Source organism: Macrotis lagotis, chromosome 1, assembly GCF_037893015.1.
Source record: "Macrotis lagotis isolate mMagLag1 chromosome 1, bilby.v1.9.chrom.fasta, whole genome shotgun sequence".
Taxonomy (NCBI): domain Eukaryota; kingdom Metazoa; phylum Chordata; class Mammalia; order Peramelemorphia; family Peramelidae; genus Macrotis; species Macrotis lagotis.
The window spans coordinates 852,535,882-852,561,653 of NC_133658.1; the positions used below are offsets into that span (position 1 = coordinate 852,535,882).

A 25,772-nucleotide genomic window follows, 5' to 3' on the forward strand; every position below is an offset into this window, starting at 1 on the left:
CCAGCACATTCCTGTTTGCCTCATGTCTGGTTTTTTGGTGGTTTTTATTTTGTTTTCTAATGATAATATCAACTGACCCCAAGACCATGAGAAGGATGAAGAGGAGCTGAACAGAGCTCCTATGTATGTACCAACCTATCTACAGCTCTGTCCAACCATGGTGCTGTGTGTGATGCTCTCACTTGTTTCTGACTGAGGCAGAAACAAAAACTGTACCAATGACCTGTTTAAAAACAAGACACATTTTTGTATTAAAATTGCTTGCAGTCATGATGTTTTGGGGTGGTCTATTTTCTTCATTCCAAACCCTACTTTTCTGTATTACATTTTGCTTAAAAGTTCAGATTGCATGTATTTAGAGTCATTACTTAGAGAAAAAGATTGAAACGATTGTGTTAGGATAAATTCTGGAATCCAACTTTCCCCCCCTCCCCACCATCTTCCTTTATACAAAGACAGTGTCATCACCTCTGATGCCTCAACATGAAGCAGAGATAGTCCTTAGCACCAGGTCGTGTCAAGGGCCTGTCAACCTGGACAAGTTTCAGGGTGACCAACTTACTTGAAAGGTTTATGGACTGTGACTCTCTTGTTCAAAGTACTACCTCAGCTAACTAAGCTCCAAGAGTCTTAGCACCAGAAGTCTGCCCTCCATGGTGGGGGAATTGTGGGGTGAAGAACAGGGAGGAATAAATGGTAATATGTACCTGTGGACAGAGAACTCTTGGGAAATCACACATGGCCATAGGACTGTTAAAGGAGAAAGGCCAAGATCAAAATGTCAGCTGGGTTCTGCAACAGCGACCTTGGGACAGAGGCATCATCCTGGCTAAGTAAATAGTCCTATGTATTTTACTTTAAAAAGATGATCCTGGTAGGGGCAGTTAGTTGGTGCAGTGGATAGGGCACCGACCCTGGAGTTAGGAGTAACTGAGTTCAAATCTGGCCTCAGTAAGGTCCAGATGCCTTTTCAGGACTTGGATCTGGGAGACTGGCCCAAGCACCTCTCAGCATACCATTTAAATAATAGCAAATGCTACCTTCTAATATACCTCTCAGGAAACTGTAGCCCAGACATTTAGGAAAAAAGATATTTGTTGAAGCTATTTGAGGCAAAACTAACTTAAGGTAGTCCTTAGAATGTTCCCTGACTTGTCTTTGGTGAGGATTTCTGATTCTTACAGGATAATAAACTGCTCAAGTTTTTAATAGCATTTTAAGGTTTACAAAACAGTTTCCCCACAAACACCCTTGTGAGGTAAGTATTGCCCCAACTTTATAATTTCTTGATTTACAATTAAAGAAATAATCTCAAAAGGGGGCTTATACAATAAGTCTGTGGCAGAACCAGGATTCAAATCTAGGTCTTTGTGCTACAGCCAAGTCCAGTAACTCAGAAAAAGCTGGAAGCATTCTTATTCACATAGTACTTAGTCCTCTTCTGTCTTTGTTCTCAAGTTGATTGAGATCTAAGATTGAGTCTTAGTTGTATGGCACATCTCAAAATGGCAGATAGTCTCCTTGCATTTGGCTCCCTAAAACTATAGAATACAGGTCCTTATTTGCAGGCTAAGACCTACTCCAAAGCCAGTGAGTTAATTCAGTAGCTTCAAGATCAGCTCCTTTTCAGAATCTCTCCCAGTCTCCAACAGCTCCCTCTTTCTAATAGCTTGTTGAGAGACTTGAAACTAATTACTCTTGTGTCCTTAGGCCCTCCATTTGCTGTGGCCTCACTTGGCCAATCTCTTCAGATTGAAAGGCCAACCAAAACCTTGTCAAATGTGTGGAGACCATGAGCCTGAGGGAGTTGGCTTGACTTCACAGTTCTACCACCCCCCAAGCCTCACTGCTCCACAGGGAGGTAGTCAGCTGTTACTGAAAGGAATTGAGGTGTCATTTCTGCCAGTGATATAATTCAGTCTTCAAATTTCTAAAATTGAGAAAAATAATTTTACCTTCCAAACTATACAAGCACCACATCTCCATTTTGTAGATGAAGAAAATGAGTCTTTTAAAAAGTTGTGATTTCCTCCTGAGTGAGCTAGCAAGTGTGTTGGGGGATAGGGAGGGATTCAAGTCCAGGTCCACATTTTCCTCCATCCAAATTCTAGTGTTCTGTAATTTGATCAGAAAGGATTTCTCACCAGGGATGGTTCTTCTGTTCTCCAAAATGACTTGCTCATTTAGCTGCATTCCTTGGGGAAGGGGTCAGCACATCAGAAAATGTAAAATTTCATTAACACCATTGAACATTACAAGGCTCAGTGAACACTATTTGAATGTCTCAGGGTTCCCTCTAAGCTATCAGCTGACAGATACTTATATAATGGTTTAAATGATTTTATAAGATTCCTAATCCTCTCCTGTACAGATAACTCCTACAGGTATTGTCTTCATTTTTTTAATTGAAATTTTATTTTGTTTTCCCAATTACATGCATAGGTAGTTTCAACATTCATCTATCTGCAAATTTATGAGTTCCATATTTTTTTGCCACCTTCCCTTCCCACTTCCCCATGGCAGTGAACAATTTAGAAAAAGTTATACATGTACAATTGTATTTAACATATTTCTGTGTTAGTCATGTTGTGAAAGAGGACTAAGGGGAAATAAAAAAAACATGAGAAAGAAAGGAAAAACAAGTTTTTAAAAAGTGAACATAGTGGGTGGCTAGGTGGTGCAGTAGATAGAGCACTGGCCCTGGAGTCAGGAGGACCTGAGTTCAAATTTGACCTCAGACACTTAATAATGACCTAGCTGTGTGGCCTTTGGCAAGCCACTTAACCCCATTTGCCCTGCAAAAAAAAAAAAAAAACCCTAAAAAGTGAACATAGGTCTCTGGATGTGGATGGCATTTTCCATAGCAGATCTCTCAGGATTATCCTTATCTCTAACTGCTGAGAGGAGCTGCATCATCATCTCACAATGTTGTTTATGTGAACAATATTCATGCCACATCAGTGTTGTGCTCATTTTACTGATAAGGCTAGGAGAGCTGCAGTGTCTTCCCCAGGATCACTAAAATAAGTGTCTGGGTCTTCATTCAAAACCAGGAAAGCTCAGTGTTCTACACTCAACTACCAAGTCATCAATCTCCACCTGGGAGAAAGCTGCAAGGGGGGGAGGGTGTCACACAGGGGAGGAAAAAGCTGACAGGTCAAGGCAGTTGGACAGAATAAGGAAGAGGGATCAGAATTGGGAATTGCAGGAATTCAGATCTGTATTATCTGAGGAAAACTCCCTAACCATTCGAGTTGTCTCAAAATAGAAGGGTTGGTCTGTCCCAAGAGGTGATGAGCTTCCCTTCAGGAGAGGTCTTCACTTCTCAGCAATTTTGAAAAGGGGATTCTGACTTCATGGAAAGGAAGCAGTCACAGATTGAGATTCAGAGGCCTTGAATTTGACTATAGGTTCCACTGTTGTGATGTGGGAGAGTTCCCTTACATGAACCTCACTCTTATCTTCAGCGAAATGAAGGAACAGAAGGCTGCACTAAGGCTCTTTCAGTTCTGGAGTGAATGAGATCATACAGCTAGCAGACTGTGGGGCCTGGAATCACAAAGATCTGAGTTCAAATGACCTCAGATTCACAAACGGTGTGACTTTGGACACTTCTGTCTGCCTTGGTTTCCTCATCTGTAAAATGGGAATAATCAGAGCATCTATTCCTAGGTTGTCATAAGTATCAAAGAGACAAGCTTTGTCAGTTTGCAAACCCTGAAGTACTGTTTCCTGTCATTTTAGTCGTTTCCAACTCTGACACCATTTGGGGTTTTCTTGGCAAAGATACTTGTCATTTCCTTCTCTGGTAAATTTTATAGATGAGGAAACAGGCAAATGAGGTTAAAGGACTCACCCGAAGTCACACAGCTGGTGTCTGAAGTCAGTTTGAACTCCAGGCCCAGGGCTCCATTCACAGAGTTATCCAGCTGTCCCAAAGCACTGTGTAAATGCCAATTATTGTCATTAGGTTCCTGTTAATGCCTCCTAAATCTGGAAATTAATATCTAGGGAAGGTGAAGTGGCAGTTATCAGAAACAATGGCAAAAGGCACTGACATCCAGTGGTTCCTATGACATATTTCCAATACAGTTTTTGCCCATTTGTCCACTTGCCACAACCATTAAATTAAAATTTGCAACTTTGGAATAACGATGGTCCTAACACCTTGAAGGCAGACCAGGTTGTGGGGCTGAAACAGGTGATATGATGTGCTGAGACAGATTCTGCCAGACCAGGCTGAGAGTCCAAAGACCTCCATCCCCCAAACCTCCCCCCCACCAAAAAATCCCTTGGAAATCTAGCTCTGAGAGGACCAAAAAAGGACCCTGGAAGTCGTTGGACTCCCAAATCCTTCCTATTTTGATTGATGAAGATGCACATCTCTCACTTAAAAATGCAACTCTCAGCTCCAGCCCAATTCCAAAGCAATCCTTTTACAATAATGAGCTAGCTTCTGCTCTCGGGTTCTTTACAATGTGGTTGAGGAGACAGGACACTTGAATGAAACCATGGCTTGTGAGAAGGCAGAGTGATACAGTGAGCGGAGCAGGGGAGCTAGAGTCAGAAAGTCCACCTTTGTGGCCATGGGCAAGGCAGTGAACATCCCTGAGCCTCAGCTTCCTCCTCTGTAAAGCGGGGATGGTGCTTGCAGGAGTAGCTAACTCAGGCTTGTGAGACTCAGAGGAGAGAAAGCCTAGCTAAAGTGATTTCTTCTGTGACCACCCTCCCTGGGATCTCACCGAGCACTTGCTAGCTCTTGGGGGTGACCTTGTATTTTCGAAGATATAATTTCCTTCTAGACTGAGACACCCCCCCCCCCCCAGGAGACAGTTACCTGCTCCTCCAGTGTTTTGTATGGGCGGAGGGCAGTGCTGCTAGGGAAATTCCACCTGCAGGTGAAAGTTGATTGGAGGCTGAATCTGGGGCAGCCTCAGGCCAGTTATTCCCAGAGAGATCCACAGTGACTTTCCTTTGAAACCTTTCGTTTGAACTTTAAATAGGCTTCCGGTGTATTTAGGGAAATAAAACCCCAAACTTCGAGGGCTGGAGCAGAGCTCGTGCCCCAGGAGGATCCAGAGGATGTGTGGCTTTGAAGAGAAGTCTGGAAGAGAAAGGGTGGGGAAAGATGGGAAGAGGGGAAAAGAGGCAGTAAGATTCAGAGAAAGAAGAAGAAAAGGAGGAAGGATACTTAGCTCCAGATTCCCTGCGAGACTGTGGCACAGGAGAGGAGCGGGCTTTGCCGAAGAATTCAAAGGGGAAAAGATTCCATCTAGATATGGAGAAGAGTGGTATAAAATATACCAGAGAGATCCTTAAGGGGACATGGCATGGGCCGGTTGAGTGGCCGCGGCCCCTGGGCGGGCCTCACGAGGCTTCATCTAGAGGAAGCCCCCAGGTGCTGAGCCTGGTTTGAGGGGGCTCACGGGGCTGGAGCTGGAGACCCAAGGGGCCGTCGGGTTCGACCTCCTCGAGCTCTGAAGTCCGGAGAAGGGAAGGGATTTGCCCGAGGCTCCGCAGCCCCGGAGGGAGCCGGGCCCCGGGCCCCCGCCCGAGCGCCTGCCTCGAGGAGGCCCCCACATGCAGGAGCCCCTGGAAGCAGTGTTCTGGGGGAGTGGGAGACTGAGGACGACCCGGGAGCGGGGCTGGCGCGCGTGAGCTCCCCGTCGATGGACGCGCGTGAGCGGGCGCGGGCCGGGAGAAGCGGGCCCTGCGGCGGCTGCCCGCGGCCCGAGCGGGGTGCCGCCCCCCGGGAGCTGCGGGGAGAGGCCGCACATTGATCCCCGCCGGCCAGGTTCCGGAGTCCCGGGTCCAAAGTCCGGAGGGAGGCGTCCAGGGAGACCAGGGAGGGGGAGGGCAGAGGCGGCCGCGCCGGGGCTGACCAGGAGGGGGCAGAGGCGCCCGCCGGCCCCGCTCACAGCTGGGGGCAGCTGCCAGGCGGCAGGGCCGGCCGGCCCGACCCGCGGACCCCGGGCCGGTCAGCGCGCCCTGCCTGCCCGGGAAGCTCGGGCCGGCCCGGAGCCGGACGCGGTCAGGGCGCTTCGGACGGGGCGGGCCGGCGGCCGGCGTCGGGGCGGCCACGAGGGCCCGGGCGGAGGCCGGCGCCCAGCCCCTCGCTGCCGGCTAGTCCGGCCCCGGCCCCGGCCCCGGCCCCTCACCAGCCCGCGGCCGCAGCGCGGCGGACCCCCCACACGGGCACCCGCCCCCCGGGACCCCCACGCCCGGCCCGGAGGCGGAGGAGCAGGCGAGGCCGCCCCGACGGGACGCACAGACGGCCGGACGGCCGGACGGGCCCGGGTCCGAGGCAGGGAGCGCGGCCCGGCGCCTCCTCCCTCCCTCCCAGCCCGTCCTGCCGCCCCGCCTCCGCCCCTCCCCGCGCCGCCCCGCCGCCCAGCCCGGGAGCCCAGGCACATCCCGGCGGAGACCAGAGGCTCCGAGCGCTGCCCCGGCTGCCCCTCGGGGCTCTGCGGGAGGCCCCGCAGCCGCGCCGACGGACCGACCGACGGACGCAGCCGAGGCCGGCCCCGGAGCCCCGCCGCCGCCGCCCTGCGGGCCCGGCCTGCCTCCATTTCCCCTTTCTCCTTCCTCCCTTTGACCCGGCCGTCTGTCCCGTCTGTCTCCTCCCTTCTCTGTGAGGATCCGGACTCTGGCATTGCCTGACTCTGTCTGTCTGTCTGTCTCTCCCCTATCTCTCTCCCCCCTCTGTCTCCCTCTCCCGACTGTCTCTCTCCGGTTTGTCTGTCTCTTTGTCCGTCTCTCTCTCCCCTGTTTGTCAGTCTGTCTCTCTCCTCTATCCCTCTCTGTCTCTCCCCTATCTCTCTCCTCTGTCTCCCTGTCGGTCCGTCTGTCTGTGTCTCTCTCCTGTCAGTCTGTCTCTCCTCTATCTCTGTCTGTCTCTCCCCTATCTCTCTCCACTGTCTCCCTCTCCTGCCCGTCTCTCCCGTCTGTCCATCTGTCTCTCTCTCCTGTCAGTCTCTCTCTCCCCCCCTGCCTCTTGCCTCCCTCCTTCCCTCCCACCTGCCTCTTCCCCACCCTCCCGCGAGTCTCCTCTCCTCCCTTCCCCTCTCCCCTCTCTCCTTTCTCCCTCCTGCCCATCCTCCCCCCCCCCCCCCCCCCCGGCCGTGGCTCCTGGGAGTGTTTGGGAGACTCTCTGGGCTGAGACTCAGTCCCTGCTCTGCTCTGCTCTGCTCCCGCTGACTTGGCCCCTCCAGCAAAGTGGCAGAGCGGCTCTCCCCACCTTCAGGGAGGAAGACTTGACTTGAGACTTTTCTGGGTCCGGCAGGTTATTTGACAGACTCTGGTGTGACCACCAGGCAGCCTCCCTTGACCCCTTGGAGACTGTTTCCATTTGAACTTCATTTCACAGGCTTCAGGGTTTCCTTTTTTGATTTCCCATAAGTCTTCACACTTGAGTTTATTTTTTAACAAAACATTTCAATTCCTAGTTTTTGATTTCAAAGCCCATCTGTGAATGGGCCGCTTGTGATCCATCCCTTTCACCCCCAGTTAAATCCCTCAGACTCTGCCCTTGCGTTGCTCAGAAAGGAGGCAAGGGGAGGGGGAGAGAGGAGCAAGGGCTGAGCAGCCACGTCCGGCAGCAGGAGAGGGGCAGAGCGGCAGGACCATGAGACTCTTCTCCAGGGAGCCCCTCGGTGGAATGGCCCTGCGATGGCTTCTGGGACTTCTCCTTTGCGAGTTGGGCAGCAGCAGCTTCCTAGGGAATTACCTCCACACCTCCAGCTTCCTCCAGAGGAGACTCAGTGGACGGGAGAAGAGGGAAATGCAGCGGGAGATCCTGTCCATCCTGGGCTTGCCAGGCCGCCCCCGGCCCAGGGCTCCCCCAGGGGCCAAGCTGCCATCTTCAGCCCCACTCTTCATGTTGGACCTGTACCATGCCATGGCCAGTGAAGAGGAAGATGGGCAAGGCAGTGAGGATGCAGATGTGGCCTGGGGCCGTGGGGTCTCCAGACCTATGCTGACCAGTCTGAGCACCCAGAGTCCTCCTCTGGAACGGGTCATCAGCCATGCTGACATGGTCATGAGCTTCGTAAATATGGGTGAGTACGAGACCCAAGGGGGAGAAAGAGGAGCAACATGGGGAAGGATGGCAGGGACCCTATGAGGGGTAAAGGATTATAGATTTGGAATTAGAGGGCCTTTGGATCCCAGATTTGCTGCTTATTTTCTGCATGGCCTTGGACAAGTCATTTTTCTTATTTGGAACTCAATTTCTCCTGTGAAATGAGGAGAGTTGGACTAAATGGCTTCTATAGTCTTTGAATCTTGAACCCTTTGAGGGTAAGGGGCAGGGGTTTCACAAGGTGTCAGGATCCTTGTTCTAAGGTACAAACCCTTCAGGATGAAAAGAATATCTCCCAAAGATAGGAGAGGACCTTCGCCCCTCTCCCCCCACCCAAGTAAGGGAAGAGGTTATATAGAAAAGGGATACTCAACCAGTCTCAAACTAAAGGCTGGTGCCAGGTTAGCAAAGACAGAATGGCCTAAGTTCAGAGATTCCAAAATCCCCCATCTTCATGGGACAAGAGATGATGGATTTCCAGTTTAGCTTTTTTCTTTTTTAACAATTCAAGTTAAATTATTTTCAAAGAGGTAACTGGTGGCACAGTGGACAGAATTCTAGACCTGGAATCAGGCTTCAGATGTTTATAGCTCTGTTTGCCTCAGTTTCCCCAACTGTAAAATGTGGATGCTGATGTGAGGATCAAGTGAGATATTTGTAAAAAGCTTTCAGCTCAGAACTGACCATAATAAGTTATTTTATATTTACATATATGTATTTCTATATATGCATATATACATATCTATACATCTCTATGTATAGATCTATACATAAACCCATATGTGTTTAGATAGGCTTATATCCATTCCCTTTCTCTTCCTCTTCCCCTTCCCCAAATATTGACTGAGTGTGTGTGTGTGTGTGTGTGTGTGTGTGTGTGTGTGTGTGTGTGTGTGGTTTTCAGGGGAGATAAACAGATGGAAAGATAGCATCCCTGAACCACACACATACTCAGGATGTTTGCAGTGGGGATGAGACTTTGAGAGAAATGAGAGTAATCCTAGGGCCCTCTGATGGGAGCCACAAGAAGGAGTGCTCTGGGAGCTGGGGGAAATGAGAGGAGGCTTCTTAGAGGAGGCAGTCGCTGAGTTTGGTCCTTAAAGGTAAGTCAGAATTAGATAGCCTTGTCTCATATCTTGTTTTAGTCCTGATCTGGGACTGGCCTGGGCCCTATTCCTTTGGGCTGAACATTTTTCCTATAGATGAAACAAACACATACCTACAGATATATTTAATTTGCACAAATACAGGAGTGAATGAATGGATGGCAACTCCAGAGGGAGACAGGCAAGAAGTAACAGTTAAATTATTTAATTTATTGTAATGGAGAGTTCAGTTGATTTTGTTAAAGTTAAGTTCATAATGAATTATTTATTTTAAAAAGAGAAAAAGATTCCAAGTGGTTTCTGCCATTTATCCTTCAGCCCTTTCTGGGATCAGGGGTTATGTATATAATTTCCTCACTGAACTATTTTTCCAGTTCTGGGTTATCTGTAGACTCAGAGGAGACCAAATTTCTCCCATTTCAGAAGATTTGGCGAGGGTGCAGGTCCTTCCTGTCCGGCTCTTAGCTGGGAAGCATTTTGCAGCTAGACCCCCAGCAGCCTGCTGTCTGACCTCGGGAAGTCATTTCACTCTGGATAGGGATGGGGTGATCCTTCTTTTCTTCATCTAGAAAATGGAACTACTCTTCTTTTGCTGCCTGAGTCACAGTGAAAGATAAACACTTTAAGTACTATGGAAATTTGTTTTTCAGACCTATAAGCCCTCATCCTTTAGAAAGATCCCTTCTGTCAGCTGCCCTGAAGGCTCTGCTCTTCCTCACAACATATGTCTTAACAATACAAATCTCTTCCTCCTGAAAACTTGTATTCCTGATTTGTTCACTCCATTTAAATGAAAAAAGTAGTAGTAATAATAATAATAATTAACCTTTACATAGTGCTTTAAGGTTTATAAAGAACTCTATAAATATAATCTCATTTTAACCTCACTACAGTTTTTACAAATAAGGAAACTGAGACACAGATTAAATAACTTGATTGGTATCACACAGCTGACATCCGAGGTTAGATTTCAAATCAGGTCTTTCTGACTCCAGGTCCTGAACTTTGTCCACTGTACCTAATGATCTTCCCATTATCAGTCAGCTATTAGATTAGCCCTTCTCTTTCTCATAAAAGATCAGTGAGAGGGAATCTAAGAGGTCATGTTTCACAGAATGAGAAAATAAATTCCAGAGAAGGCAGGGGGATTGTGCCATCTATGTTTATTTATTGAGGAAATCAGTGTTTCATCCTCACAATAATTCTATATGATGGTTATCATCCCCATTTGTCATTTGGGGAAACTGAAGCAAACAGCAGCAAAATGGCCTGCCAAGGGTCATGTCTGAGGCTGGGTTTGAACTCAGATCTTCCTGATTCTAGGGCTGATGTACTATTCATTGCACCACCTAGCAGCCCTTTGTGAAGAAGTGTTATAAAGGGACAAAACCTGGCCTGGAAGGAGAGCTCCAAATTACTGACCTCTTTCTTCCATACCCCACAGCCTCCCCAAGGGTCTCAAAAAACCCCATTTGGTGATAGAAAATTATAATTCAAGATTCTTTGTTATTGTTTTTGTTTTTCATCCCAAATGCTAGGTATCAATCTGCATTTTAACCTGGAGGAAAGACTTTAGAGAAGGGATCCCTAAGGTGGGGTCCACCCCCCCAAGAACTTTGCGAATAGATTTCAGGGTAGGAAGGAGTATCTGTGAATGGAGCATGGAGGGCATATTTATATTTTCACCAGTCTCTGACTGAAAATCAATATTTCCTTCCAGTATTTAAAAGCATGACTTAGAGAAGGGATCCCAAGGTCTTTGCAGATCAGACTAGATCTGCAAGAGTTTGTGACACAGGAAAGATTTTTACAGCTCAGAGTGAGACAGTGGATTCCTCTGACCTGTTAGCTAGTGAATTTCCTGGCCAGGATGGTCTCCAAGCAGGGCCTGCTTGTCTGTTTTTCAGAGATCCTACAGTGGTGGGGAGGGGACTTCTTGTGCTGGGGGGCAGCAGAGAGGTTGGACCAGAGGTGAACTGAGATCCTTCCTAGCTCTGATAACAGATAACAGGATCATCTGATGTGATGATTTATTCAGGTTTCCAAAAGGCTCACTCTCTAGGAAGCTAGCTGGTATGGGGGATAGAGGGCTGCAGGTCTTGGTCGGGAAGATGAGTCTTAATCTTGTCCCAGACATTTTCCAACTGGGTTACCCTGAGCCTTCGTTTCCTCCTGTGTAAAAAAAGGACATTCCTTTTGTCAGATGCCCATAAGGCAACTGGAGAAAACAATATCATCTGTCTCCCAAAGGAGATAGTATTCAAAAAGTGCTCTGCAAATCTTAAAATATCATAAGAGGGGAAGCTAGATGGTTCACTGTACAGAGCAATAACCCTTGAGTCAGGAGGATGTGAGTTCAAATCCAGTCCCAGACACCAGAAGCATGACCCCAGGCAAATCTTTTAATCCCAGTTGCCTCCCAAACACAAAATAGTGATAAGTATATAAAAGCTATTTTTAATGATCACTGAACTTAGAATTATAAGAACTCCATTCATATCATAACCGTACTACTGATTTACCTGAGTGACCTTGGGTAAATCATGTAACTGTCATTTTCCTCATCTCAAAAATGAAGGTTTTCACCTCCAAGGCCCCCTCCTCCTCTAAATCCACAGTCTGTTTGGGAATATTTGCTTTCTGTCAGAATCTTATAAATTATCATCCTCAGAGCAGATTAACTGGATAAACTGGTCAGCAAGGAGAATAATTTTTGTGCCCAGGTTCCTATTGGTGGTTTTGCTGTCACAAGGATGAACAGTATGGTAATTGGGAGGCTTGAAGAAATGGCTCTCTTGCTCCTGTTAAATCCCAAGGGGAAATGTGTGATGTTAGAATGTAACTTTACTGGGACCAGAGATCATGTAGATGATGCCAGATAATATTATAAATAAAAATAATTAAATAGATAGATTGATATAAAGCTCTACTGAGACCCACTGTAACAGTACTACTGAGAACAGACGTTTTCCAGTCAACAAATATTTATTAAGCACCAACTGTATGCACAGCCCTGAACTTAGTACCACTGGGGAGACAGAAGCATAAAAAGCAGATGTGGTGTGATGGGGTTAAGAGAGTACAAAACTGGAAGTAAATGATAGAGGTTAGTGGCCCAGCAGCTTGCTTCCAACTCTCCATGTTGCCTTGATCAAAACGGTTTATTTCTCTGAGCCCCAGTGGATAGAATGCCAGCCCGGGGTTAGGAAGACTCATCTTCCTGAGTTTAAATCTGACCTCAGACACTTACTATGAGTGACCCTTTGACTTCATCCTGTTTGCCTTAGTTCCTCATCTATAAAATGAGCTGGAAAAGGAAATAACAATTCACTCCAGTATCTTTGCCAAGAAAACCTCAAATGGGGTAATAAAGACTGAGTTATGACAGCTTAAAATGGTTGAGTAGAGGGTCTGACTTGAGACTGTAGGCTCACAGATTTAGAGCTGTAAAGGGACTTGGAAGTCCCCATTTTACATAAGACAAAACTGAGACCAGATAATCTCTAAGCTCTCTACCAGTTCTGTCATTCTGTAGTTCTATGAAACAAGACCTAGTCTCTGCCTAAGAAAACTAGTGCTTCAAGTCAGGTCTCCCTCCTGGACTAATGTACTTACTCTCCATTGTACTATGAATGAGAATATAAGTAAGAGCATTTATAGACATTTGAGAAATTCTGCTGAATTTTTATGATTGGATTTCAAGTGGCAAAAGACCTGATCTGCGCAAAGGGGGAGGAGGGGGGAGAACATGGACACCCCCATGGGCCCCTCGGGCAGAAGATTCCCATTGGTTTCTGAGTCATCTCTTTCAGGGCCCCCTCCCCCAGCACTTCCAGGCTCCCACACCCAACCTAGCATTAGGAAGTGGGAATAGAAGCATCAAAAGCTGAGACTCGGCCCCTCCTGGGTGAGAGGTGTGTGTGTGTCCTGAGACCAGGCCATCCAAACTGAGCCCTAAATACCAGATCAGCCTCGGTCATGGTGACTGGAATCTGGGCAGGCTGGTTCCAGTTGCTACCTTCCCATGTCCTAGTTAAAAACAGCTGGCTATACCTGGAATTGGATTGGGGTGTGGGGAGGAGGGGGAGGAGATGAGGAGATAGAGGGAAAGGGAGAGCGAGATGAAGAGGTAGAGGGAGAGAGACAAGGAGAGAGGAGAGAAAGGGGGAGGAAGGGAGAGGGAGAGGAAGAGGAGGAAGAGGAAGACAGGAGAGAGGGAAAAGAAGAGGGAGAAAGAGGGAGAGAAAGGGAGAGAGGAGAAAGAAAGGGAGAGAGGAGAGGGAGAGAGAGAGGGAGAGGGGGAGAGCAAAAGGGAAAGGGAGACAGAGAGAGGAGAGAGAGAGCATATGGGCAAAGGTTTCCTTAAGGTAGAAAGGAAGAAAAGTATTTATTAAGCCCCTACTATATATGGGCACTATGCTAAAGCATTTTACAAATATCTGGTTTTATCATCACAATAACCCTGGGAGGTGGGTGCTATTATCCCCATTTGACTGTAGAAAAACTGAGGCACACAAAAGTTAAGTGACTATAGGATTTAAGAGTTGTGAGGATACTTTAGAACACAGGCTATCAGGACTGAAATGACCATTTGAACATATAATGTCAGAACTGGGAGGGAACATAGAAAGACCAAGATAGAAAGGACTTTAGCCCTTAGAACGTTACAGCATAGAACGTTAAACTCAGAGAGAGAGAACCTTCAAGATCTTCTGGTCTGGATTCCTTATTTTACAGGTAAATAAACCAATGCCCAGGAGGAGGAAATGGCTTGTCAGTAGTTACTCAGCCAATAAATGATAGAGCAGAGATTCCAACCCCTCCAGTTTCAGATCCAATGGGAATCCCAAGAAATAGACTGACCCCTTTAAGAACATGGATTGGGGGGGGGGGCCTCCTAACAGACCAAGAACAATCCTATAGCCTAGGAATCAATTCCATTTATGCTATTTCCTGGCTCTGTGACCTTTGACTCACATGCCTATCTCTAATCCTCTGTTTTCTCATATATAATAACAGCCGTCTATTTACCTTACAAGAAAGCTGTGAGAAAAAAAGTGTCCAACACCAAAGAATGAAATCCTGAGAGCTAGGGCTACAGGAGGATAATCTGAATGAAAGGGTCTCCCTAAGAACTCAGATGGACACTGGGAGCCCCAGGGATATCAGCCAGAAAAAATTCCAGTGGAAATTTCAAAGCTGGAATTCAAATCCCTCTAGAAACCAGATTAGAAATACCAAGAACTCCAACAGGTTTTAAATGGCAGGACAGAAAGACTTTGCAGACCAGGACAGCAGCTGTCACCTTTTTGGGGAGGAGGGAGCTGATGGAGCCCACCCCACCCCCAGGCAATGCATGCTATTCCACTGCCTTCTTTCCACTCCCACTTCATTCTCCCTCATAAGGTGACTTGTGTCCTCAAGAGGTAGAGAGGACCCAGGGGATGGAGGGTTCAGGAAGAGGAGGGAGGAGAGAGAGAGAGAGAGAGAGCTCAAGTAAGGGGGACACAGAGCATCACGGGACTGAGAGATGTCTTTAGGGTGACCGGTCTCATCGATCTGTACCTCTCCAAACTTCCCTTAATTTTTGTTAACGTAAGGGGGTATGTCTGGGAGGAGGGATCAGTTAGCTGATAAGAGAAATTCTTTCCCAGTCAACCTCCATCTCTCTACAGTCTAAGATTAGAGATGAATTTCTCAGGAAAAGATAATAATGATGATAATGCCTTACCTGCGACAGTGCTTTAAGGTCTACAGCCTGCTTTATATACATTATGCCCATAAATATTGGGAATGCGCTTTGTAAATCTTAACGCCGTTATTATTGTTGTTATTGATAGGTTATAATGATGATAGCTATTACTTCATTTTGAAGCTTGCCATAAGCCTGGGAGGGAGATAAAACGGAGACTCACACTTGCTGATGTCATTTATTTGTTCAGCCCAGGTTACTGGGGGAGTCAGTAGTAGAAACGGGACTGGGAGCCCATCTCCCAAATTCCCAGAGCTCTTTAATGAATACAGAGCTTTTCCCAGGGCCCCAAAAGGGGGGTGAGGTGGGATGAGCTTTGGTTGTAAGAGATTAATACTCAAGACTTTGCTTTTAATTTATTATTTTTTCAATGAACAACACTCTTTCTTTCCCTCCCACCTCTCCTTTCCATCGAAGGAAGAAGGAAGGAAGGGAGGGAGGGAGAGAGGAATGGAGGAATGGAGGAAGGAAGGAGGGGAGAGAGAAAAGGAATAAAGGAAGGGAGGGAGAAAGAAAAGGAAGGAAAGAAGGAAGAAAAGGAGGGAGGAAAAGAAAGGAAACTAGGAGAGAGGGAGGAACTTTTGTTTCAGATATGCATAATTAAACAAAACAAATTCCCACATTGGTCAAACTAATTGACCAAACTTAAGGTTCAGAGGTTAAATGCCCAGGAACCTAGAAGTGTCAAAGGCAAGCTGCCAGTCTGTCTCAGGTGGCATCAGGTACCATCTGTCTAGTCAACAAACATTTATTAAATGCTTACCAAGTATTGAAAATACAAGTAGAAACAAAGATAGTTGCTGCCTTCAAGAGACAAAGGGTATGAAGTTTGGAGAGGGAAGGATAGATGTTCTTAGTTCTTTCTCAAAGTGGGAGTCTCTGGAAGAATTTCACCAGTGGGAGAAGGGGCCAAGGGAAAAGCAGCTGAGGCACAATGAAGCTTTGCTAGGCCAGGCACACATATTCTTAACCTGGGATATGTGAGCTTGTTTTTTACAAAAATATCTTGATAATTATATTTCAATGGAATTGGTTTCCTTTTAAATTATACATATTATATTTTGATTCATCTAAAATCATTATTGTGTGAAGGGCTCATTGGCTTCTCCAGTCTGTCAAATTGATCCAGGACCCCAAAGGGTTAAAAAGGCCTATTCTGGAGGGAGATCCTAAAAATCCAATCAAAGAGAATCTCCTCAGTGAAATTCAATTTAAAATACAAACTCTCAGGTTAACCATTAGGAAACCAGAGTGTTCATGATACCTTTGATACTCACTAACCTTCCTCTTTGCTAAATGAGAAAAACTGAGGCTTAGAAAGGTTTAATGCTTGCCATCCATCTAGTGAATATCCAAGGCAAGACTCAAATCTGTCTTATAGGCATGTTGTGAGAATAATATGAGACAACAGTTGTTAAAAACACTTCCTGAAAGCTTAAACAAAACTTACGAAAGAAAAACCCAAAGAGTATCTTGTCTCTCTCCTCCCCCATTCCACCATCTTTGATAATAAAAATTAGCTTTTATACATTAAAAAGTGTGTCCCTAACAAGTTTGATCCAAAGTATTGTGAAGAAGCAGATAGTTTGGGGCAAAGGACCTGACCTCATGCTGCTACTAGATTTTGATGCCAGCCATATGTATTTGCCTAACTTGATATTTGGGTTTGTGCAATGGAAAAGTCACTGACAAGGTTGGGGATGAGGGGTAGAAGGAGAGCAAGGGGCCTGACCCTTTATTGAAAGTCTTCCAAGCAGGGAGGCTGATGACAATTCATTGTATATGTCCTAGGAAGGATTCCTTTTAGATTCAGTTTGGTCCAGGTTACTGTGGAAGTTCCTTCCGGAATGCCCAGCCTGGTCAGCCAAGGAGGCCCCAGTTTCACAGAGGAAAATGGTGGCACCCAGCCAATTTGCCACCAAGGGAAGCCACTCTAATGGAATAGTGACTTCCCCATAAACACCCAAACAAGCACACCCACACCTGGTCTCCCACACCCAAGCCCTCCACGCCCATCGCCTGCAGGCCAGGCTCACCTTTCATGGAGCAGACGGGCTGTGGGTGGCTAATGGCTTCCAAGATTATGTTCTGCTGGAAAATCTGGCCTCACTGCTCTGTAGACCTCAGGGGCAGGCAGAGCTGAGCCCCACAGGAGAAGGGAGAATCCCAGGGCAGCTCATGGGAATTGCCATCACTTACCCAGACCTACAGAGAGTTGCTATTTTAGGGTGTTCGAGCCCTCTCTAGGAGCCGCCCACATTAATGATTTACTCATGATGCCAGAGCTAAGCACCAAGGCCCCTGGCAAAGGATGTGCCCCATCCATGTCACAGTTGGGCTGCTTTGAGGGTGGGCAGGGCCAGGTCAGGTACAATGATTCTTTAGAACAGGCCTGGGATAATCATGTTGCAACAGAACCCAGGGATGGATGGACCGGCTGTTGGCACAGCAAAGAACTTATTTCCTTTCCTAACTTAGCATCCTTCACTTCAGTTGAACAAACGTTTACTCAACACCTTGTATAAGTGACTCTGAGCAGACTGCTTCCCGGTCTGAGCCTTGGTTTCCTCATCTGTAAAATGGGGACCCCCCCCCAATAGAAGCACTACCAACCTCCCTCCCAGGGTTGCTTTGGAAAATGCCATGGAAACCACTCCAGGGATGGGAGCAGTCACTAGGGACAAGTCTTAGTTGAAAATAAAACACAAGACATTCTTATTAGAAAGATCTATATATTATCTGATATGACCCTTGCAATAGCCTGTTACAAAAGGTGGCCTAAATATTATTGACACAGGGTATCATGATAGGGTGCACGAGCATTAGGTTGTGTGATGAGTTCAAATCTTCCGCCTCTGTTCCTTATTACTTGTGTCGCCTCTGGTGATTTGCTCAAGGTCATAGAGCTAAGGATATGGTGGACAGAGTATTGGGCTTACAACCTTGGGTTTAAATCCCGCCTCAGCTACTTACGAAGCCATATGACTTTCAGCCAATTATTTTATACTCTGGGCTTCAGTTTCCTCACCTGTCAAATGAAGGAGGTTGAATTAGATGAACTTTAGGTCCCTTCCCAATTTAAATCTACAGGAGAGCCAGAATCAGATCTCAAGCTTGAATGGACTTCCTTCATGTCATTCCCTGTTGACACCTTTCTTTTTTTTCAAGTCCCAGATCAGGTGCCACCTTTTCCATGAAACCTTCCCTGATCCCTGACCCATTTTGGTCTCACACAATTCTCTTTTGACTTAGTCACATTCCAATTAGTGTCATATTGGTTATAGATATCATCAATTTCTACATCATTCTTTTACCCTAGAATATTCTTGAAGGGAGGGACGTTTTTTTTCATTTTCTCTCCTCCCCCTAGTACCCAACACTGATCTTGTAGGCAGTAGGTCCATAATAATAGTTTTTTAAATTGAAGTCTGATTCTAAAGGCAGGAAGAACAGAAAGGATCGTTGGGGATAATCTCTTTTTGAGTTGGGAGATTAGAAGATCATAAGAGGTAGAGTGGAAAGAGCCCCCAGAAACCATCTGGACAAGTCCCTCATTTTACAGCGGGATACCTGAGGCACAGGGATTTTGTGACTTACCCAAGATCCCACAGAGAGCAGGCATGAGAGGTAGGATCTGAACCAAGATCCTCAGACTCTCAAGCCAGTATTCTCTCCACTCTACCACGCTGCCTCCTAAATAAAATAAAAAGGGACTTCTCTGAAATGCTGAAAGGAAGGCAAGTGACCCACATCTCAGAAGGGTGAGTCAGGATCCCTGGATGCTAGACCTTGTTCTCTAATAATCAGCCGGCACAGAGACAAAAGACAGGAGGTCGGTGGAGTAAGATGTAAGACGACCCAGAAGGTAGGCAAGGGTCAGGTGGTGAAAAGTTTTAAATGCCAAACAGAAGATTTTCTGTTTGACTCCAGAGATAATAGGGAGCCACTGTAGTTCTTTGGAATTGGGATTTTCTGTAGTCAGACCCATACTTTAGAAAAATCTCTAACAGCTGAGCAGAGGTGATAAGACAATGACATAGGATAGTGACCCTATGAACTCAGCTCATCAAATCCTGGCTCTGTCCCTTATTGCCTGTTTGTTGTTCACCTGGGAGAATCATTCAACCTTGGAGAACCTCAGTTTACTCCTATGTAAAGAGCAGAGGATGGATGAGATGGCCTTCAGGCTCCCTTCCAATTTGACTTTTCTGTGTGATCCTGGACAAGAGATTCCTCCTCTCTGAGCCCCTGTTTACTCCTCCAAAATGAATCAACCTAAATGACCTCTATGGTCCCTTCCAGTTCTAAATTGATGACAAGATGGGCCTGCCTCCTAAAGGAGGAGACGACCTTTTTTTTTTTTTCTGGAAGGCTCCTGTAATTTATTTTCCCCTTTTTCCCTCCACCCCCCCCCCCCCCCCCAAGCTTCGGCTGAAGGAACTGAGCCCTTCTTGCTTGCATCACATCGAGTTATATTTTAAGACTTGGCGCACTTGATGTGGTTGGATGGGCCGGTGTTTCCTTTTAATCTGATGTCTGCCATCCTCCTGCCGGCTCTCCAGGAGAAGCTGGGCCTCATAATTATAAGTACAGAGGAGTTTATAGAAACACGAAGAACATTTACAATAAAGAGCAACTAAAAATACCTTGGAAATAGAGACTTGGGCTTTTTATTTTTTCTTAACCGGGCTGAGATTTCTGGGCGGGAGAAACTATTTGAGGCCCGTGAATCAATGGAGCCTGCATTCTGCAGACGCCTGAGGGGGGCCTGGCTGCCCAGCCCAGGATTCAGGGGACCTCCTGGCTCCTTTTCTATAAGCCAGCTGTTGTAACCAGGGTCGAAGCTGAAAACCTCCTTGACTGGTTCTCGGCTCCTCTTTGTGGGGCTGAGGTTCTTTTAGGATGTGATTCTATTACACAGCCGTGGAAGCAGAATGGCCCAGGGGGAACTTAAAGAGAGAGGACTGGGGACATAAAGTGCCCAAAACTAGAATGCAGAAGAAACAGAATCAGGTCATGAGTTTGTCACTGACCAGCTGTGTGACCCTGGGCAGCTCAGTGACCCCAGGCTTTGGTTCCCTTCTTTGTAAAATTGAGATGTGAATACTTACCTAGCTCCTTACCTCATAGGTGAAGATTGAATGACCTTAAAGTCCTTTGTAAATGTTGAATTAAAATAAAATTGTCATTAGTTCGTATTTTTTGCAACTGCCAAGTCGTGTCACTGGGAAAGTCCTTTTTCCACCTGATGCCTCAGCTTCCTTGTCTGTAAAATAATAGGGGTAGTTTCAGCAGTCTCTAAAGACCCTCCTGGCTCTGACATTCTCTACTCTAAGGCCCCTCCCAACTCTGACATTTTAGGTTCTAAAGTCCTGCTGTGTTCTAAGGTCCTTCCCAGCTCTGACATTTTAGGTTCTAAGTTATCTCCTGGCTCTGACCTGCTGTGTTCTAAGGTCCCACCCCCTCTGACATTCTAGGTTCTAAGGGCCCTCCCAGTTCTGACATCCTGTGTCCTAAGGTCCCTCCTGACTCTGATATTCTGTATTCTAAGACTGCTTCCATCTCTGAGAGTCAATGTTTAGCTCCAAAATTCTGCATCCTAATGCTCCTTCCAGTACTGCAGCACTCACATTCTGTTCAACGAGACCAAGGATCATGAACATCAAACCCAGAGGTCACTTTCTATCCAAAGCCCAAAGGAAAGCCAGAGTTTTCCGCACAGACCAGAGAACCGCCATGCAACACATGCTGGTGATTAGCAATTGTGTATTTTCCACTGGCCACATGAAAGCAGCCTGAAGAGTAAACTCGTTAGTGATTTCCCCAGGAGGAAGCCATCTTGGCCTTTTTGAACATGATTTGGTCCTTTTTAAATTATACAGAAAGTAAACATTAAAAGGTCCCTATGGCCTGACAGTGTTAACTTTGTTCATCTGTAGGAATGTGAGCCGCTTCCTTCCTGGGATGCTTTAAACATCTAAATGAATTACCTTATACATTTGCATGTGTGTTTGGGGAGTTATAGAATTCTAGAACGGGAAGGAATCTCACAGGAACATGGAGTCTAACCCATAACCAGAATCCCTTCACCAAATACCCACTAAGGGGTCATCTGGCTCGGCTGGAAGCCTTCAAGGAAGGAGCATCCCTTATATCCTGAGGCACCTTAAAATGGTCTGTCTGCTCCTTGGAAAGATTCTCAGACTAGCAAGGAGAATGGAGATTTGAGTTCTAGCCTTGGGACTTCCACTGATTCAAGCCCCTTCCTCTCTCAACTTCAGTTTCCTCATCTCTAAAATGGAAAGGAGGCCTCTCCTTTGGGCCTATGTCCTTCTGTTGTTTTTTTTAGTGGTTTGCCACTCTTTTATTCCATTCCAAGAAAATCTTTCAGCAGCTTCTAATGAAGAGTTAGAGTCAGGATATCAAAACCCACCAACATTAATGAGGATTAACATTAAGCTTCTTGGTGGGTGAGGGAGGACTTCTTTTGAAAGTTCATAGGTACATACATTATTGATGTTATTGAATCTGCACAGAAGACCTGTGAGGGAGGGAGGAGAGGGAAAATGATCCTCATTTTTTTTTTTTCAGTAAAGGGGCCAGAGGCTCAGAGATGTTAAGGGACTTGCTTAAGGTCACCCAATTAGTAACATGTCAGAGCCATGGACAAAATCCTAGGTTTCCTGAAGCCAACCTCCTGGCTCTTTTCAATCCATAGCTGTATATAAAATGTGATAATATTCGCAAAGTGCCGAGCACAGTAGAGAGTGGGCTCTTTATAAATGCTTCCTCCCTTCCCTTCCCCCTCCCTAATTTGTGATGCTGGTGCAGAGGACAGAAAACAAAGAATATGACACCAGAACTGTAGTTGGTTATAGTCATAAAATGCAAGAGAATCCCTATAACATTCTTCTTGTCTATTCATGGTTATTATGATGCCTAAAAACAAAACAGACTGGGATGGACAAGCTGGATTTTCCCTATTTTGAGAAAATGCCACCTCATTAGTTTAAAATAATCATGGAGGGGCAGCTAGGTGGCGCAGTGGATAAAGCACTGGCCCTGGAGTCAGGAGTACCTGGGTTCAAATCCGATGTCAGACACTTAATAATTACCTAGCTGTGTGGCCTTGGGCAAGCCACTTAACCCCATCTGCCTTGCAAAAACCTAAAAAAATAAAATAAAATAAAAAAATAAAATAAAATAAAATAATCATGGAAATTAAGTCAGTCAGTCATGCTAACAATTCAAAGATAGAAAATCATCTTAAAGAAAAACAATTTAGTTGTATTATAAATTAATAGAGCACTGGACTGGGGAGGCAAAAACCTGGGATTCTAGTCCTGTCTCTAACATTAATATATTCCTTCCCTGTAAAATGAGGGAGTGGGACTACAAGATCTTTCCTCTCCATTGCAAAGTGCATAAGTCAATTATTACAGGATAAAGAAGTGATGTGAATGGTCCAATTGTACGGGAAATGTATTTCATACTATTCTGCCTTCATGGGCTCTCTTGTGAGATGGCAAGTTTCTTGGCCCTGGAGGTCTCCAAAATAAAGATGCTTAATCACTTGGAGGGACTTGGGAAGAGATTGAAAAGATGTGCAACAGTTACATTTTTGTCTCAGGGCCTCATTTTCACCATTGTAAAATAAGTGGGTTGGAGTCTGTGTCTTCCAATGCACCTTTCTGCTCTAAAGAGATGATCCTGCAAATTTATAAGAAGAGAAAATCCTTTGACATATTTTACTTGACAAAAGCTGGGAAGATGGAACCTGTGTGATTACAAACTCAGAAGAGAGAAAACTGATGAAACTCTAGGCTAAGGCAATACAGGGAGGTCCAGGGAGATAAGGGAAGAATCTGGGGATAACCCCTAATCAGGGGTCTTTAACATGCAGCTAAGGAAACCCAGGAAAACCCAGAAAAGCCATAACTACTTCTTCAGTATTTACTCTGATTTCTCTCTGAGGGGCTGTCCCTTCACATATAGCATGATGGAGTCATTGTATAAGCTCAAAGGAAGGCAGATCAGATATCTCCAGCCTCTTCCTCCAAGAGAGATTTTTATTCTTTGAGGAAGGGAGGCAGGAGGTTAGAACCAGAAACTTGGCCAGTCTGTTCTCTCTAGAGAGAGGGAATACCAGGTTAGAATTATACCTATCTGTTCTTTTAAGCATTATTGGTCTCTTAAGGAACTTGGTTTTCAGGTTACTTCTTATCATCATTTCTTTTTTTTTTTTTTGTATTTTTTCCCTATTACATGTAAAGATAATGTTCAACATTCATTTTTGTGAGATTTTGAGTTCCAAACATTTCTCCCTCCTTCCCTTTCTTCTCTCTCCTCCAATCAATCTGATATTGGTTGTATATGAATACTCATGTTAAAGATATCACCATAGTAGTTATGTTGTGAAAGAAGAATCAGAACAAAAAGGAAAATGACAAGAAAGGAAAAACAAAACATTTTTTAAAAGTTTAATTACTAGGGGCAGCTAGGTGGAGCAGTGGATAGAGCACTGGCCTTGGAGTCAGGAGTACCTGAATTCAAACCGGCCTCAGACACTTAATAATTACCTAGCTATGTGACCTCGGGCAAGCCACTTAACCCCATTGCCTTGAAAAAAAAACCTAAAAAAAAAAGTTTGATTACTCACCGGCCCTGGAGTCAAGAGGATCTGAGTTCAAATCCAGCCTCAGACACTTAATAATTACCTAGTCGTGTGACCTTGGACAAGTCACTTAAACCCATTGCCTAGCAAAAAAAAAACTTTTAAAAAAGTGTAATTACTATACTTTAATCTGCATTCATAGCTCTTTCTCTGGATGTGGGTGACATTTTTCCATTTCAAGTCTTTTAGAATTATCTTTGCTGATCACCATTTCTTAATGGGAAAAGGAGAATCCAAGTTTTATCCAAGATTTGATCCCTTCTCCCTCATCAGATACCAGTTTCACAATGAACACACATAATAAGCAGAAATGAAATCCATTCATCCAAGTCGATAGCAAAACAGAAATCAGAGAAAATATATATAAGCAAATATATGCCAGGCAATAGAGAGCGAAGAAACTTTCCCATTGGGAGCAAGATAAATATAGCGCAACCAAGAGAGAGAGTCCTAAATCTCATTTAAGGGGAGGTTCACCAAGTCTCTCATATAACAAAGTGGGAACAAGGATGATGGAGATTGCCAGCTTGCTTCTTGCCAGCTTCTTCCAGAGTCTTTTACTTCAGCAATCTGAAGTGGGGTTAGTATCTTCCACCTTATCTCTTGAAGTTGGAAATCAGAAGCTTCAGAAGCAGCTGTAGAACCCAAAGAGCCTGAAAAGACTCTCAAAGAGATTCTAGAGCTTGAAGAAGTCAACCTCCTTTTCCCTTCAGCTCTCATCCACTCCCTCCCACTCCTCATACAGTTGTGGGGCATCAACCCCCTCCGTTAGGGAGAGAGTTCTATGTCATTGGACTTTGGGATTTGGGATTACATCATACTGTCAAAATTGGTAGAAACTTCAGCATTCCATATGACCCAAACCTGAGAATCCCCCTTAAAGCACACTCAGTGAATGGTCATCTAGCCTTTGCCTTAAGACTTTTAGTCGGGGGAAGGGGGAACCCACTGCCCAAGTAGTTTGTCAAACCTAAATTAGCCTTGCTGGACCTTCTACCTATTACATATATATGGGGTTTATAGAGTGATCAAGGAGAATTCAATACCTTTCATGTAAGGGCTGATCAATCCCTTTTCAGGGCTGCTCATCCATCTCTGGTGCTACCTGAAACTCAGCTCTCACTTTCTCAGAAGACTGGCTAAACCAGATTGAGAGTACCCATCAGGCCTCAAACCTGTTGGTGAGTTAGGGGGGCTGTCTACTCAAACATGTGAAGACTTTCCCCTTGAAATGAGTGGATGAGAACAGTTTGTTGCATTGGCCATGTAGGAACTATGGAATACTTGAGCTTGGTTAGACATCAAAGATGCCAAGATCATCTGGTACATCCCAGTCCATCGTCAATTATCTTGACCTTTGTCTTGCTACCAGACTGATGGCTCTGGAAGGCAGGGTGAGGCTGATGACTGTGCAATTCGGCCTCACTTAAATCCAATTCATACATGAGTCAAGACGTCGTCCAATGATGTCACTGGCCCTCTTTGAAAATGAAGGACAAACAACAATAACAGCAACATTCAGTCCTTCCTTCTAAGAGAAGCAGAACAAGTCTAATCCCCTGCAGATACTTGAAGACAGTTGTTGTGTAGGTAGGTCAACAGATGTTTATTAAGGACCTACTAAGTGTCAAACACTTTGTTAAGCTCTGAGGATACAAATAAAGGGGGAGGGGGAGAGGTCTGCCCTTGAAAAAGTTCACATGCTTGGGGCAGCTAGGTGGCACAATGGATAGACAACCGGCCCTGGAGTCAGGAGTACCTGGGTTCAAATACCTAGCTGTGTGGCCTTGGGCAAGCCACTTAACCCTGTTTGCCTTGCAAAAAAAAAAAACCCTAAAAAAAAGTTCACATGCTGACGGAGGAGACAGCATTTCAAAAGCTGGGAACATAAGTTTTGTCTTGGAGGTGTTTCATTTGAGGTGTCTACAGGTCATCCATTTTGAGATGCCTAATTAGCAATGTGGGACTGACTAGCTCTGGAGAGATACTAGAGATAGATAGATAGATAGATAGATAGATAGATAGATAGATAGATAGATAGATAGATAGATAGATGTTGGATAGAAGGAGAGAGGCAAATTGATGAACTGATGGATGGATGGAGAGAGAAAGATATAAACATATATAGATAGATAAAGATAGATATGTGTGCATATGTGT

General features: G+C 45.4%; 1 protein-coding gene across 1 annotated transcript in view; it reads left to right on the forward strand.

Moving 5' to 3' along the window:
* Nucleotides 1-7,195: 7,195 nt before the first annotated feature.
* LOC141508742 (bone morphogenetic protein 8B-like) overlaps nt 7,196-25,772 on the forward strand; it is a 54,849-nt gene continuing 36,272 nt past the window's right edge. Inside the window, exon 1 of the mRNA XM_074217617.1 lies at nt 7,196-8,057. Within this exon, the coding sequence (XP_074073718.1) occupies nt 7,625-8,057 (433 nt within the window). The 5' untranslated portion in view covers nt 7,196-7,624. The remainder of the gene's footprint in view (nt 8,058-25,772) is intronic.